The sequence below is a fragment of the Mycteria americana genome, chromosome 4 (genome assembly GCF_035582795.1).
Source record: "Mycteria americana isolate JAX WOST 10 ecotype Jacksonville Zoo and Gardens chromosome 4, USCA_MyAme_1.0, whole genome shotgun sequence".
In the NCBI taxonomy this organism is placed as follows: domain Eukaryota; kingdom Metazoa; phylum Chordata; class Aves; order Ciconiiformes; family Ciconiidae; genus Mycteria; species Mycteria americana.
Genome location: NC_134368.1, coordinates 37,109,121 through 37,125,465, shown reverse-complemented (window position 1 = coordinate 37,125,465; position 16,345 = coordinate 37,109,121). Strand labels below are relative to the sequence as shown.

The 16,345-nt window shown below is 39.1% G+C and overlaps 1 protein-coding gene and 1 long non-coding RNA gene across 2 annotated transcripts in view; one reads left to right on the top strand and one right to left on the bottom strand.

The window, feature by feature from the left end:
* Positions 1-16,345, bottom strand: part of SORBS2 (sorbin and SH3 domain containing 2) — an 88,688-nt gene that overhangs the window by 2,452 nt on the left and 69,891 nt on the right. The window contains exons 17-19 of the mRNA XM_075500198.1: positions 15,366-15,569; positions 3,569-3,618; positions 366-472 (exon numbers count right to left, since the gene is read on the bottom strand). Of these exons, the coding sequence (XP_075356313.1) occupies positions 366-472; positions 3,569-3,618; positions 15,366-15,569 (361 nt within the window). The remainder of the gene's footprint in view (positions 1-365; positions 473-3,568; positions 3,619-15,365; positions 15,570-16,345) is intronic.
* Positions 1-16,345, top strand: part of LOC142409101 (uncharacterized) — a 37,849-nt gene that overhangs the window by 14,645 nt on the left and 6,859 nt on the right. The window lies entirely within an intron of this gene.

The window sequence follows — 16,345 nt, the reverse complement described above, 5'->3', positions numbered from 1 at the left end:
TACTTGGTTCTCACAAGCAGTCAATGCTGTAGATGTATTCATGCGAGTAAGTTCTACGTTACCTGGTCTTTATGAAAAGAGCAGTAATACTTAGTCTGTTCTGTGTCACGTGAGAATGACAACAGTGCTGTATGACAAACTGGAGACACATGTCAATTTGTGTCCATCAGTTCCAAAAGACACAAGTGAAAAATCGCCCACTAATTTCAGTGGATTTTGTTTGGGATTTCTCCTGATAAAGCCAGGTTCAGGTTTATTACACTGAATACCAAAAATTAATTTGTTTAAAAGACACCAAGCAAAGAGGGCAGCAAAGGTCAGGGGGGAAAAAAAAAGAAAGAAAAAGCAACTGAATTAAAACATACCCACAAACCATCCATCATCACATTTTTCCATCACATCAATGACATCTCCCTCTCTGAGCTCCAATTCATCTTCGTTCCTAGGAGTATAGTTATATAGAGCCTGAAACCTTAAATAGGACAAATGATGCATTTTAAAAAGAAGTAAGAGTTCTTTGCACCTTTGCTGAAGTAAAGGACCTGGTTTAAACATTAACTAATAAGTAACACTTTTTGCAAATACAAAAGGGGGAAAAGGGTTTATTTTGCCTGGTGGACTTCAGGGCTAGGTATGTATTACAGTAAATAAACAGAGGTAACTCGTCAGACACTACAGACTGGGGACTCAAGGCAAGCCTGATGGCTCCTCAGCCAGTTTATTTAATCAGTTGCTTTGAACACAGAATTCTAGGGTTTTTGGGTTTTTTTTTTTTAAACATTATTTTATAGTTGAGTCACCAAAACAGAGGACTTCTAGAGGGGAGGCTGTAGATGTGCTAGCCCCTGAACCCGCCCCGGTCGGCACCTAAAACCGTGGCTCTGCCTTTAAGCTCCGGAAAGCTGAACCTAGCGTCCGCGGTCTCTGCCGCAGCGGAGCAAAGTGCCGCGCAGCGCGAGCAAGGGCCTGGCCTCCTCCTGCGGCCGGTGCAGGAGGGTGGCCGGGGGGTGGCTCACACGCAGTGCCACGGTGACTGGGGGACTTCCCTGGGCTCCCCCGTACCAGCTGCTGAGGTGAGACTTGGCACCGTGGGAGCTCCGCACGTAAGGAGGTGCCTGCCTCTGTGGGGAAGGTGGAGAGTAATTGCTGTTTGGAAACATACAGCTGTAACCCCTTCCCTGGTTAAAACTGCCCCTGCTATGTCTATGAAAAAAAAATATCTCTAAGAGGGAGGGAGAGGCTCGAATCAGATCAGAGGACATAAGGATGGAAACTCAAACGGTACTCAGACACTGACTTGTACCTCCACCCCGGCCAGGGGCTGCAGATTGAAGGATCGGAGGTGGATAAATGGAAAGAGGTATGAGATTACTAGATTTATTGTCTTTCATTCCTTGTCAGCTTTTAATTGAGTTTCCTGGAATTGAAAGAATGGGAGTAAACCCTTAATAGGGGGAACCGAAGGTGCTTGGGCTGACAGCCCACGGGAAGATTGCGGCAAAAGCCCACGAGTCCTGCGGAGTCAGAATCTGCCTTTGTTTCTAACCATCTGTGCCCCAGCTATGACTGCCTGCGTGTAAAGGAGCAGGGTACAACTGCAGAAATTGTACAAAGGCAATAATTTTAATTTCAAAATATTGAAACAAAACATAATCGTGTCCATTTTTCCCCTCTTAACAACAGTTCACTGACTTTAAAACCTTAATGCCATTACACTTCCCCCAATAAAAACAAAATAACTCCCCCTTTGATGTGTTGGTACTGAATATTTCCATTAGCTCTGTATCACTCAGGCAGTTTCCATGGCTTAAATGAGATGTTTATCTCAGTAAAAAAACCCCTGCTCCTGAAAGTCCCATTTGAAAATCCTATATACAGACTGGTACTAGGCTTAGTGTAATGATGGTCTTTTTGAATGAACCACATTTATTTTTCACATTGCTGGTTTGGAGGAAAAAAAAGACATGGTTCTGAGAAAAAAATGATTTAAACTTAATTTCTTGTGACTGGCAGTTATCTTCCCAAATCTGAAAAGTCTAATTTTATATTTTAATCAGACTAACAAAATGGAATGGGACTGGCTATTTAAGCAATTACCTCTGGTAATTTGTGTAGCAGGAGTAAGAACAATCTGTGCAAAAAATTAAATGGCAATAACATCTTCTGTCATGCTTATCGTTATTCCAGGAAAGCAGAGCTATGATGATATTCCAAAACTGATTAAATGCAGCTTCCAAAGGTACAGCAGTTGCAGCTGTAATGTGTCATGAATTGGATTCAAGCCAATTACTTACTCAAATACACTAACAAGAACTTCCCAATTAGCACTCTTTGTATTTTAGAAATCTAATCTTAGTCAGTTCTAGATAATCCGTTTTAGTAAATCCTTTGTAGTCATTTAATTCTCTCTTTGCTAATCTAGGAATTTCTTAAATATGAAAACTCTACTACCATTTACAACACTAAGAGGATACATATTCAAGACAAAGAATGGTTGGTTGGCAATTTAAATATATTTCTATTTTTAATTTTAGGAATAAGTAACTTTAGTCATGAACTACTTAAACTACATGGAACAAAATTAATTTGATAATTATTGCTTACAAAACAGAGTTAGGGGCTTCAGTATGCTCAACAAAACCAACAGGAGCTTGAGAAAAATGGTTTTAGTGAGACTGAAACCCAAATGTCCAATTTTCATTATATATTATCTGTGGTGTAGTTATTTGGTAACTTTTTGCCCCTCTCTTCTCTCTTGCCATTTCTTCAAGTGACTAACAGGTAAACTTTTAAATAGATGCTAAGCCTTAGTTACATTTAGGAGAATTCATCTGGTAGGGCATACTCCAAAGTCCTTTGATGCTAGGGGAAGAATGGCTACTGGTTTCAATGACTGCTGAAGCAGGACCTGAGTGCAAGACTGGGGGGGGGCGGGGATCAAAACAATCTTGCACCGAACTTGCATTTTAATAGTCAGCACTGAAACAGCCTTACATGTTTTATCCCAAGTGCTTACATTGTTTGTGAAAATAAGACTTGAGATCTAGGTTATTCAGTTTTCAGAAAGGCTTTCTTGTAACTAATTTTTAATTGATAATTTAATTTTTAAATTGCACATGTAAATTACACCAAAAAGTGTGAGCCTGTGATCAACATTATCAAGTTATTTTTTTTTCTCTCTGTTCACATCCAGAACTGTTTCTGAATAATTTGTGTCAAGTCAGTAAAGCAGATGCGTTCAATCAGTGTTAAATCTTTAATTGGCATTCTGCTGAGATGTAAAAATGGAGAGAATAAAAAAAGTCAAACTTTATTCTTACAAAATTATTATCCCTTTTAAGTATAGATGATGGAGAACTGTAAGTTGGCACGTCTGTCTGATGTAAATTAAATAACTAAGGCTTTGCCCTCTGGGACCTTCTTGGATATCTTCCTACATCATGCAGTTATCTGTAAATTTCTGAAATCTCTTCATAATTGTACTTGGCAGGTTAACAAATTATTTGACGATGTGCTGGCTATTGCTTAAATGTTAGGTTTTGGTTTAGTAGACAAGAAGTATACTTACGGTTCCCCCCCACTGTGTATGTTTTCATGAGCAAGCACAGGGCGCTGTGGCTGAAATGAAATGATTTGAAATGTAATAAAGATTTATAGCCTAAGGTCCAAATAGTTGGATAGGGGCATGATACATGGTTGCTTGAGAGTTCATATTCTACCTTGCGTAAAAGAACACCCCCCTGCTGCTGTCCTTCCCCCCTCCCCCCCCAAATTCTTAAGAGACATGGCAAGCAACAGAATCTTGGCAGGTTTAAAGATCTGACTTTTGGAGGACATAATAAAAACTAAACTTTATCAACAGTCCATTCTATTTATAGTAGAGTAGAAAGTTGGCATAGAACTCTGCTGCCTCTTCACTGTAAAACAGAAATAGCATTAGAAAAATCAGATGCAAGTGACGAACATTATACATTCCTTGGGCAAAGTATATTTTTAGATAAGCAGAAATAAAATCTCCTATACGCAATGGCAGAATTTAGACTATGCACAGACAAACAACATACCAATTTACATTACACACACACAGAGTACTAACTTGGCAGGCATAACATGCTATGCTTTAATTAATTCTCTTTCATCTCAAGGGGGAGCACAAAGCCATGCAGGCTGTTGGGATGCAAACAGCAGAAAGAATTTTTGAAAGAATGCATGTAATTGTGTGAAAATAACAATTAACACTTCTACTTCAGAGGAAAAACTAGTTTGTATTTCCAGTGCAAAGCTTTATGAAAGGAACTACTTTCCTTCTTAATGGACCATTACCCACCACTAATATCCAATAAATCCGACGCAATAGAAATGAAAAATATTAACCTCCTACAGAAACCATATCCTGCTTAGAAAGACATTGACTTAAACCGTTTAGAATCTGGCTGGGGCCAGAAACAGCACAGGAGCAGCTGCTTGGGAGAGCTCTTGATGTGTGCAGTGATCATATTCTCTGTTGACTGAGGATGCCTTGTGGTCATGCTGTAGAGACGGACAGTCTGATACAAGTCTGGGAACCGTATCTGTTTTGAGAGTGTGGATATCAAACACAGCTCATAGCACTTTCTTTCATGAATTGAGTAAACTGCAACCTGATCTTGAAGCCATGGCATTTGTCTTATTGCTCCATGGTTCTCTCTTTCCCAGGTTTGACTATTTCAGTTCATCTTGCTTCAGTTTACTCTTGAAGATGACACAGTCTTCCATGAGAGAAGGCCGTGGTAAACAACCCACAGCCTGATGATATCAACTGAATGTTAAAATGCACTATGTTTCCCCCCCGCCCCATCTCCAGATGAAACTGAAGTAGTTAAATTTCTTTTCATCAGGTTTGTATGTATACCTGCAGAAAATATTGTGAACATTCTCCACTTCATCTTTACAGTCTGTAGAGTATAATTTTAAAAAGGCACCTAAAGATGCAGGCAGGTCGATCACAGAACTTTTATTCATATTAATGACAGCTAGGTGGGAAAGAGGCTTTCAAAGTCCAAAAAAATTTGTTTATACTCTTTGACTCTCTTCTCTCCCTCATTTAACTCTCCTCTGCCAGTGTACAAGACACATGGATAATTTTTACTGAAGAATCCAACAATAAAGATTGAAAATTAGACATTTCAGTTCTCAGTAAACCCTCTTCAACAGTTGGCTTGTCAAGAAAGAAGAGAATATTCCACTGGGCAGATTGCTTGGTATTTGGATTGGAACCTGACCTTATTCTCTGCTGATCTTTCATCAGGTCCGTAACTGAGCTGAATGCCAAAGTTAGTCAGAGATGCAAGAGAACTCAACTGAGGTTAAGGATTTTTCTTGCAAACAATAGAAGTCAATGTCCTAAACAATACTAGAAATTATTTAATGCTTTGAACATATACCAAGCCAGGAAGAAATTAGGTAGGTCAGTATTATCTTCTTTTTCTGCATATGCTTCAACGCTTTAAAACGTTTCATTGCTAGTTAACTACTGTAGAAACAGATGATAGAAAATTAAGGTGAGTGAAGATTTTCAACTCTGTGTTATTGCTACAGAGAAAACTTCGACAGAATTAGAATCTGGAAAAACCAGGGTGAAGTAATCTGTGCTATGTGTGAACAGGGGGACCTTGGAGCTCACTCTCTATCCAAATGCATTCCTCAATAGTACCCCAGCTGACATCAAGAAGCTTTCTCCCCGTTTTCCTTCCCTAAGCTCTCATTCCCACATACTGTGGCATTGGCTAGAATGGGGACTGTTGCAAGGTCTGACTAACTGTGCTCAAGAGATATCATGAACTGCATCACTCTATGGGTAGCTCTTGGTGCTTAGGATTTCTAGTTTCCAACTAGAATTCAGTTCACTACACTGTCCTGTTTCCTGGGAAAAACTGTAGGACCTAGTCCCAAAAACATTAAAAAGTGTGCAGTCAAGTCAATGGGCCCAGTTGTACACCTGATTTTCATGCATGATTGATATGCGCTTGCATATAATAGTTCTGTGTAGTCCTAAACATGCAAATTAGGTGTACAATTTGTGCTCTTGTAGTTTCGGAATTAAAGTCATAAATGCACTAGACATTGACCAATACAGTCCTCTTAAAATATTGATTACATGCCATTCATTTGGAGTAACATGCAAAATTAAAATCGGGCTTAATCCCTTTTTTATGGATCTTATTCCCAGTTGGACTTTCTTTGGGACGGTGTTTGTCTCTACTGCAAGAATCTTGGCCTTCCTATGATCGAACTGTCTCTCTTCAGTGATGAAGAAAGCACTGTCCCCTCATACCTGGTAGTAAAGAGGCCTGCCAAAAAGCCGAGACTTTGAAAGGTACACAAGCCTGCATATCTTAAATTAAAATTCCAGTTTTAAAAAGGGAACCACCAGAAAGACGATAACCTAAAATCAGCAGCAACAGCATGGAAAACAGTTCATCTTGTCATCAGTTTTAAGAGCCAAATATTAAGAAACCGATGCAGAGGATAATTTAGTCCTAAACTGAAATTACTCTCATATAGTGTAGGTTGGGGTTTTTTTCATAATTTAGGTCACCTTTCTGAGCCAAACACATACAAACTCTAAACAATCTGACTTTCTGGCTAGGTAAAATTATTACAATTATGTTACTGTTATATTACAGATATGAAGGGAAAGGCTAAAGAGTATGATAGTCTGGAATAACAGTGCTTGGCTAAAGAGCACAGTGTTGAGTGAACAGAACATAGTAGCAACAAAACATTTGGAAAAGAAGGATGTGGATTCAAAACCAAGAATTCAGCCTGTATACAAAAGCCAGTCATACATGCAATGAAGTATAAATTTGTGACTCTTAGAAGCTGTAATTTCAATAAACTAGAAATGCTTTGGAACAAAAGCAGTAATTTAGAAATAAACAGTCTAAATCTAAAGAACTTTGATCTCTTGCATCTTGTAGCACTGGAAATACTATGCAATACTGCAGAGATACAACACACTAATGGATTTATAAAAGAAGATTTGGCGCACACAGACCTGTTGGCTTTACTCAGACATAGCACAGAAGCACAACAGGAAGAAAACACGGCATACTGATAGTGTTGAGACACTTGGGCAAAAGCAAAATACAGCAAGACTAGACACTGAGCTCCTTGTCTATGGAAATGCTGTTATTGCACACTGGGCATCCCGTACCATACCCTGTGTGAATAGCTGTGACCTCTGACAGGTGAGCTGCAGGATCTCTTAGTCATCACTGGGCTACGAGGAGGTTTACCCATAACAAATATCTCTCTCTTTAAATTAGCCTAGAAAAACCACAAAAACTGTGTCAAGTGAGAGTTTAGGAATGAAGCATCGTGGGATTTTTGTTGCTTCATTCATACATGCAAACCAGCCATGCTTTTCTTGATAACAAAAAGCAAGTGTGTTACAGGTGCGAATTATGGTACTATTAGTATACGGTATTTTCATTGTTGCCACTCTGTCTTTTTTCCAAGGGTTTGCTGCTCTGGCACGTGTCCTTACACATTACAGATAAAAGATTAATCATGCACAGTGTATGCAGTTGGAGTAAGAACAGTTATTGCAAGTGTACCCACTGAAGTAGCTCAGTTAATAATACAGAAAAGCTCAACAGCACAGAGAGTAAATACTATCTCAGAAATACCAATGACAAATGCTGTAATTCCTTGCTGTTAAAAACAGAACATGGACCTTAAATTTGATTTAGAAAGCAAGTAAATAGTTGATGGAAAGCACTTTAAGGAAAAAAATCCTCGTTTTGTTAACATCACTATAAATCAGCTAAATATTTGTTAGAATTCAGTTCCTAAGGGAGTGTGTGCAGCAAATGTGAATTCTCAGGGGCAGGGGCGAGTCAGGGGAATGTGAGAGGACTGGAGTTCTGACATTGGAAACTTTTCATTGGTATTTGTGACTGTCTGCCAGAAGAATGTGGCAAGACAGAAGAACAGCCCCCTTTTAGGAGCTGAGAGGGTGAATAACAGAAAAACAATACCAAGGGAGGCCAAGGAGGCAGGAAAACATCTGCATTTCACCTTGGGAAGTGTCTTGAGAGTTCTTCCTTTGGAGGTCACACCCCTCCCACCAACATGGAGCAAAGTGACACTTCCCACCCATAGCTCCTTGTATGCTACTGCCCAGATCCGGGTCGTGCTATAGATTTGAGCCACATTCCAAATATATACATATACACATATGTATATATGTATTTTTACATTAACAAAAATTACCAAGGTATCAGTATACAGTTTCAAGAACTCTCTGAAGAACCTCCCTTCACTTGTGATATTTGAGTCCTGGAAATGTCTCATGTTCTTTCTGCTGTAGCAGTTGAGAGGAGACTTTAATCATGGACAACATGCACAAACCGAAGAGGATAGGAACTGTCCTTCCTTCTCAAGTCCAGCCTGTAGACTGAGTAGCAAGAAATGATGACAGCCAAAACCTGGCTACACTTATTTTAATGCAACTGTCTATCCTGGCAATGTAGTCAGTGTTGACTGCTGAAAAAAGTTTGCTTACCCTTGGGAAGAAATAAATCTTCCTCTCATTTTGGAAATATTGTGCAAAAAATCTTTTTTCAGTAGGAGACAATAATTTCAACAATTTTCAAATAGATAAGTCTATACTGATTAAGTTTATGAAGGAATCTGTTCCCTAGACTTAAAAAATAATCCAGATTTGAAATGGTTTGAAAACAATAATTAAGAGCTAGAACTCTGTAACAACCCTCCAGACCTCTAGTTCTTCTCAGTACTCAGGCTCTTCGTCTGCAAGATGGAGTCCTCTCCCTTGGTTACTCAGAGTCTTGCTTCCTGCCGTGCCCAAGGAAGAGCAGTACACTGTCTGGGAGGTTCCCAGGAGCAGATCTTTGAACTCTCAAAACAGATACTCCCTCTATTTATCTTCAGCTGGCATTAACGTGCCTTGCTCAAACAAGAGCAAGGAATATCAGGGTCACCTAAAAAGAATTTCAGTGTAGATGGGGAATTTTCTGAATTTTGTCGGTTAGGCTAAGCAAGAAGTACCTATCAAAAGTGCTGCACAACTGACAAATTATTCAAAGTTGCAGAAACAAATGCAATACTGTGGTTTACTCCTTCTTTGAGGTGAAACATACCTAAGCCCGTGACAGATTCGTGCCCTGGAACATGCCCTTAGATCTCTTCCCTACTTCAGAAAAAACCCAACAGATCTGGTGGACCTTAAGACTTCTTGAAGTCCATTATGTCTGGGTTTTCCATGAACACACACTGCAAGATGTGGTAGATTTTTAAAATAGGTGGGGGGGGGGGTTTGCCATAGATGTAATGATCACTTTTTCTAGGGTAGTTTCTCAGTCTTTTTACATGACTCTTTCTCCTTTTCATGAGCAAATGGACTCTCTGGAAGTCAGCGCTGGAAATTGACTTTGGGTCTAAACTCCACTAGGAATTGACTTTGTCTATCTAGAGCAACAGCCTTTCCAGATTTCATTTTTCTGCCACAGAGGTGCAATGCTGACACAAAGTGAAGTCTTGAAGAGGGAATAATCTTTGTCCAGTCCTTGGCTAACAGAACTGGTATTTAGAACGTGGCCCTCTGCATGGTGCTTTATTGTGAAATTTATGACTGTTCTCCTAGGCTTCAGATTGAAATTGAAAACACTTTTAAACTACAAATGTTACTTAGTTTCTGTGTACTTGAATACGAGTCTGTTTCTTTCAATTAAGTAAGAGTTACTGATGTTCTGGTATGGACTTGAAATTGAATTGAAGGCTTTCTGCTTTCCTCTCACTGGTATCTTCTTAAGCTATTTCATTGTATCATAATGGTTATAGTTTTACCCTGTGTTTCATTTGAAGAAGGCCTATCTTAATACTCCATGTGCTATGTTATTTAATATTAGTAAAGGGAACATACGTCTGAAAAGATCAAACTGTGTGTTAGCCTTGCAGTTATTTAATATACGTGAAGATTTGCAACAATCCATACTCAAGAGGTGCAGTTACCTTTAACTTTGGTGAGTCTCTCTCCTGCTGATGTAAGGGTTTAGAAAGGAGGGGAGGTGAGAGGGAAGCAGTAGACGGGGATGTTGTAGGAACAGAGTGAGAAGTTGGTGCCTTGGCAGAGTGAAATGGAAGATTAGAAGAAAGATGGAACGGAGGATCAGGGTTTCCTGATGTTCCCGTAGAATGTAGAGCTGGCTTTAAGTGTTTAAGAAAAATGAGAAGTAATTGTGCTATAAAACCAGCTGTGAAGGACATAAAATGCTTAAAAAGGAGTCATGTAACTAACATGAACAGTCAGAAATGTGATGCTAATTTTATTATTAGTCAGTCTACTATTCTGGAAGAAAATTCTTCCCTCAGAAATCAAACCAAGTTGCTATTTGTGGCAGTGGATTTCACCTCTATTCTTATGGTTTCTCCTGTGTTTTTCAGGTCAAGTAAGGGCAGAGACAGCCTGCAAAATCTTTCTAATTAACTAGTTTTACATTTGGCCTAAAACATATTGTCCTAAGTATCTGATTTACATGTTTGCATGTGCTAGCCAGAGCAACTGCCTGAACAATCTGGTGAAATAAGTGCTGGACAGAAAAGATCTGTTCTAAAACTTTGCCTAGAAACCACACAAACTGTGTAGCAATATTGTGGCATTTAATGGCTAGCAGACATTTGGGATACTTCAGTGTTGTACTGTCCCAAAGAGGAACTGGGGAGGGCTTTAGGGGAAAGCATTTGTTTAACTGCCAAACGCAACTTGATCTGTTATTATTAGTCACATTCTCGTAACAGAGTCTACTATAAATATATCAGCTGGTGAAGTGACACACGCGAAGTACAAACCGCTGAGTCTCTGCAGGAGGCACGTCCCTCCCTCTGAAGGCTGCTGATAGCATTTGCTTGCTGGGGCCTCTGGCTCAAAAGGGGTGGCATGTAATGAGCCAGTGAGGAAAACAGTTCACTGGCTTTTCACATCAGAAGCTCAATGGCAGCTAACAAGGACAGAAGGGAAAGGACCAGCAGAATTGATACACCATAGAACTTAGAATGGTGTATATGCCTGCTTCTGAGAAGGGACTATCCCCTAACACTGACAATTTTTATCCCATGCAATAGTATAAAACTATGCCTGTGCACAATTCAAACATGTAAATACAAGAAAAGGCAGGGAATAATTTTAGTGAGTAAGCTATCTGAACACAGAACCAGGTTTTTCAGAAATTAAAATACCTTATCAATATTCGGTGAAGTGTATCCTTCATAACATACCATGGAGTCTCCTCCACTTGCTATTGGGAATTCTAAATTGTCATGTCCCAGATCCTCCTCTATATAGAGTCTTGTCAGTTCTTCTGTTGTGTCTTGTGCTCCTCTGTAGAAATCTGCTTCTTGAGGCTTTGACTGATCCCCTATATTAACTGACAGATCTGCAGTACAGATTTCCTCTTCGTTTTCAGCAGTTGCAGCTAGCACTCTGGAGATGGAGCCACCTTCATGTGGTGAAGGGATGTTACAGATAGCACCAACATGTTCACCTTCTCTTGTAGTATCTGACAAGTCTCTAGGTACTTTGACAACTGAAGAGTCAAGTATACCTCTCAAGTCTTTATCTTCTGCTTTGGTATTGTTGCTGGTATGCTTATATGCTATGTCATGAAATGAGCCGGCTGAAGGTGAGACAGAGGTAGATACAAGAAAGGGCAGAGGAAGAGCTGTAGGACAGCTGAGAGAGACCTCTGTATTTGGAATAAAGTGATCATCCTTAACTCGGTCAATGCTATTACCTGGGGAGATTGCTACAGATTGGGATGTTGTTAATGCCAAAGAATTGAGTTCTTCTAAGTCACAGAGAAAACTGTCTGGAAATGGTGGAGGAGGTAAGATGCACATGCTTGAAGGTGAAAAACCAACAGTCCTTGAAAACCAGTCACTAGTGGCAGCCTGGTGAATCTTTTGATCAATGTGTGACCAAGAGGAGGAAAGGTGTCTGGAAAGTGGGGACAGTGCTTGGGAAGGCAACTTCAAAAATAAGAAAAACACAGGAATTTAAATAAATAAATAAGCATGATAGAGAACTAGGATATGAGCAGACTGGAAAAGAAAAATGTCTGTGCCATCATCTGGATTATAGGGTATCACTTCAGCGAGCACAGGTGTCTGAAATCATTACTACATGAATCAGAACAGCAGGAAAGACATTTGAAAAATGAAACTGTATCAGGCTCTGGCTTGGGGCTTAAATGTCAAACATTAAGGCAGATCTGAATCATTACATTCATGAAGGCGACCTGCATTTGGTCTGCTAAACTTGTGGCGCTCTGTTAGTGAGCGTGTCACAGGTTACTAAATCATATAATTAATATTAATGTAATTTTCCCCGAACCACTACTGTTATTTTGAGAACAGTATTTTCAGAAGCACACTTCAGGTGTCATTAAGTATTTCTTTTCAACTATAATAATTGAGGTGATTTCTAATTATCCTAATGTTAATACTTCTACTTTTTCTTCGTACTTCTGAGTAAATGCTTAAGAAACATCTTTAATACATTGCATACTTTTATTAAGGCATGAGCAGCTACAGAATGCATTTTTCTTCAAAAGTAACCCTATTAGTTCAAAATGACACCAACATTTGTGAAAGGTACATTCAATTCTAATTGAATGTAGGCAGTCAACAATGCTTTTGAAATCGTGACAGCAGAGTACACAGCAGTATATTTTGAGTACCGTTACATAATATTGATTGAAGTATCCTTCTGGTAAAAGAAATGTCCTTTTGTAAGAATGAGAGACTGGGGAGTCATACGTACACAGCATCAGTAGATATCCATTGCTTCAGTAAATACTGAAAATGCATTTTTGTTACTATTAATCCTCAAAATTAAAATTGAATGAAAAATATTTTGATCTCATTGTTAGAATTATCCAGAATAATTAGGTGTACATCTCTTTTAAGTTATCTGGACTACTTCAGACTTTAAGTATTACTCTAGAATAGGAAAATAATTTCAAAAGGCTAAATTAATGTCACAGAATAGGAAGGTTAATTTACTTACCTTCTGCTTGAGTTTTCTTGAGGCAAATAGCTTTATTTTATAGTTAGACAAACCTTTGTTACAGAGTCTTCTGTACCAAAGTAAACAGTCTATAGGCTGATACAATGCAGTCTGCTAAAGCAGAGCTAAGCTGTTACAAGCGACAATCTCTTTCCCTCATCTTTCCTCTTGAACAAGGGCCTCTAACCTGTGGTTTTAAGGTCAATAACACTGTTGAGGAGGCATTGCCATTTCTAGTTTCCCGTGGCTACAGGCTGCACTAGAGGTAAAGATATATAAGGAGAACAAAGTTTGCTCCTGACCTGTATTGCTTATTTGTTTTTATTGCCATTAGGCCTGTGAAGTTTTGCACAATTGCTCTAGCAACAGGGAGTGATACGTGCTAAAAGACCCCAGAGGAATAGGAAAAGTGGTATCAGCAATTGTGGTAAACTCCAGAACACCTTCAGGACTGCTAAAGTCCTTCTAGCTAGTCAGGAACAAGATGTCTTCCTACATGGTATTGCCATTTCTGAATACAGTTGAATTAAGAAACAAGATGTCTGTTTAAGAGCATCAGTAGAGGCTCTTTTTTTTTTTTTTTTGACTTATGCTAGAACCAGATGATTGCAAAAGTTTCCTATGTTACAAAGAAGGCTTCTTTGCCTTTCCTCCCTTACAGAACTAATTTAATAATAACTAACTTAATAATAGTGGCAGGACAGTTTTGTAATCTAAATGTAAATGCTCTGAAGCATCACCTATACTCAACAAGGGTAATAGGGGTTACACAAACACCAGCTTTAGCTGCAGAATGCCTCAGAGACAAGCCTGCTCCACAGAAAACAGGGAGAGAGGCATCTCCAAATACAGAGAGACAGCTCCGTAATATGGAGCACCTAAGTTCCCTCACACTCTTGACTTGCCTTCAGGAACCTCTGGATTCCTGTAATAATAAGGGGCCGTAGCTTATGAATACCTCAGTCTGCTGCTACAGAATTTGATGCTACTTCAGCAGTTGTGTTGGAATGGAAAAGAGAGGAGCTAGCTCTCTGTTGTGACACATTCTGGAAAACCAGACAAAGACCTGTTCAGGCAACTATCCAAAACCAGCTCATATTGTTTAGTCTTATGCAGTATTTTCAGAGGCCACTGTTGTCTATAAATGACATATTTTGGTAGCTGTCCCCAAAGCTGCAAATAAATGGGGAACTTATCTCAAAGTTGAAGCATCTAAATGAGCACCAGTATACAAGTATATGAAAGTAGAAAAGGGGGCAAAACCAACTGAAACAAATAGAGATTAATAGCAAGATAAGAAGTTTATAATTACACACAAACCCCACTGCCCATGCTGAAGAGATAAACAACAAAGGTAAAGAGGAAGATTTAGAAAAGTTTCCATCCTGAGCGTTCAAAATCATTGATAATACATTAATGCTAACCAGAGTTTGCATGCAGAAACTTTCTTAGTTTCTATCACTGCCAAAGAGGTTATGTTCCCCACACAGGTGACTGAAATCTCACGAGTGAATGATAAATTGGAATACAGGAATCTTTTTGCAACGTCATGTAGTATGATTTGTGGTGGCTATATAGACTAGGAAGGAAAAGAATTCAGAACCTATGACAGACATTCGGTGTGAAAAATTACAACTATAAAGGTCTGAATCCAAGCTCATTGACAGTGGGATGACATTTGCCTCACTACTAAACGAAACAATACTGCCACTGTTGTCGTACTACTCCAACGTGTCTCCGTTGTACCAACAGCCTCCTTCTAGAGTGTGAATGGCAAAAGGAGGAAGGTTATCGTACGGAATCATTAGCTGTTCTCTTTTACTTTGAAAGGCACAGAACTGGTCTTGGCAAACTGTGTCCCCACACAAACTGCCCTCTCTTGCCCTTTGCATGCTTATGGGACTGCAGGCTTTTAGGACAGCTGTGTCATGGGAATGTCTTCACATTGCACTATGAAAAGTCTGCTAGACGTATCCTTAATGCTCAAATTCTGTCTAAGATTCCCAAATAAATTGTGTTCTGTTGGCTTGATTTTTCTGCCGAAATTTTGCCTGCCCCTACTCTCAATAATGTAATAGCTAATGAAGAAAAGAGCAAAAATCCTGGCAGAATGTAAGACACACACTTGGCTACTGAAACACTTTAATAACAAGTTAGTAATGCAATTCTACCTAGACAGGAAAGAAAATGTAGTGTACTTAATGCATGAATTATGCATTATCTTATGTTAACAAAAAAATTACAAGTCCTTCTAAACCCACTCTAGGGGTTATAGCAAAGAAAAAAAAATCCTCACCTTAGTTGAACTTAAATGGTGTATTCTGTCACTAGAATAGCTTTGCGGTATTGGAGGATCAGGGTAGTCATCAACACTTTTTGATGCATTCTTTTTGATGACTTCTACATAGGAAACAGGGAAGATGCCTTGTCTGTTGGTTCCTGGTATTTTACCTTCATACCAGTTTTGATCAACTCGCTTAAGAAGAGTTACTCTGTCTCCCTGAAATGCATTATGAAAATGAGTTGTCAGCAGATACATTGTAAGTTAATTTTTTGAATAGCAGATATTAACGCATAGTATTATTTTCCCTGCAGTGCTGTTTCCCATCAGCCTTGAGAATCATCTCCATCTTCACGTTTCTCCTCCCATTTATAGTAACCATGTATACAAGTACCGTTCCAGCAAAACGGGGGGCTAGTCACAGACTGCAAATGCTATTCTTTTATCAGAGGGGAATCTCATGTAGTCTCCTACTCTTGGTTGGGGGATTGACATTTAAACTTTTCTTTGGATCATAACCTGTTTTAATTGTTGGCCAAACTACTAGCTAACACCCTAACTGTAATATGCAATAGTGACTGCTATGCCCATTTTGCCTTAAAAGTGATAAAAGTTAAACAATGAAATCCATGCAAGTGCTTTGTTATCAGTAAAACTGGAATAAGTGGAGGTAGAGAGTTAAAAAATGAGTTCACAGGAAGGATGAGAGGAAGAAGTGCTTTTCCTGTGTAAAAAAAGATGGGCAGTGGCTCATTTACTGTTTTGAGAGAGCTAAGCAACTGAAATGGAAAATATCAACTTTCTATTCCAACGTTTCTCTCTAGTGAAACTTCATGAGCTACCCCCTCCTTTGTTTGACATGATGTGCTTTTTACCGTGTGTCTTTTTGTAACAAATCCTTCCCTATTAGTTTTGCGTTCTCTTGGGTTTCTGTAATTTTGTTTCTGTAGTTGATTCGTGGAGTACCCTAAAATTATCTTTAGTGGGATGGAACA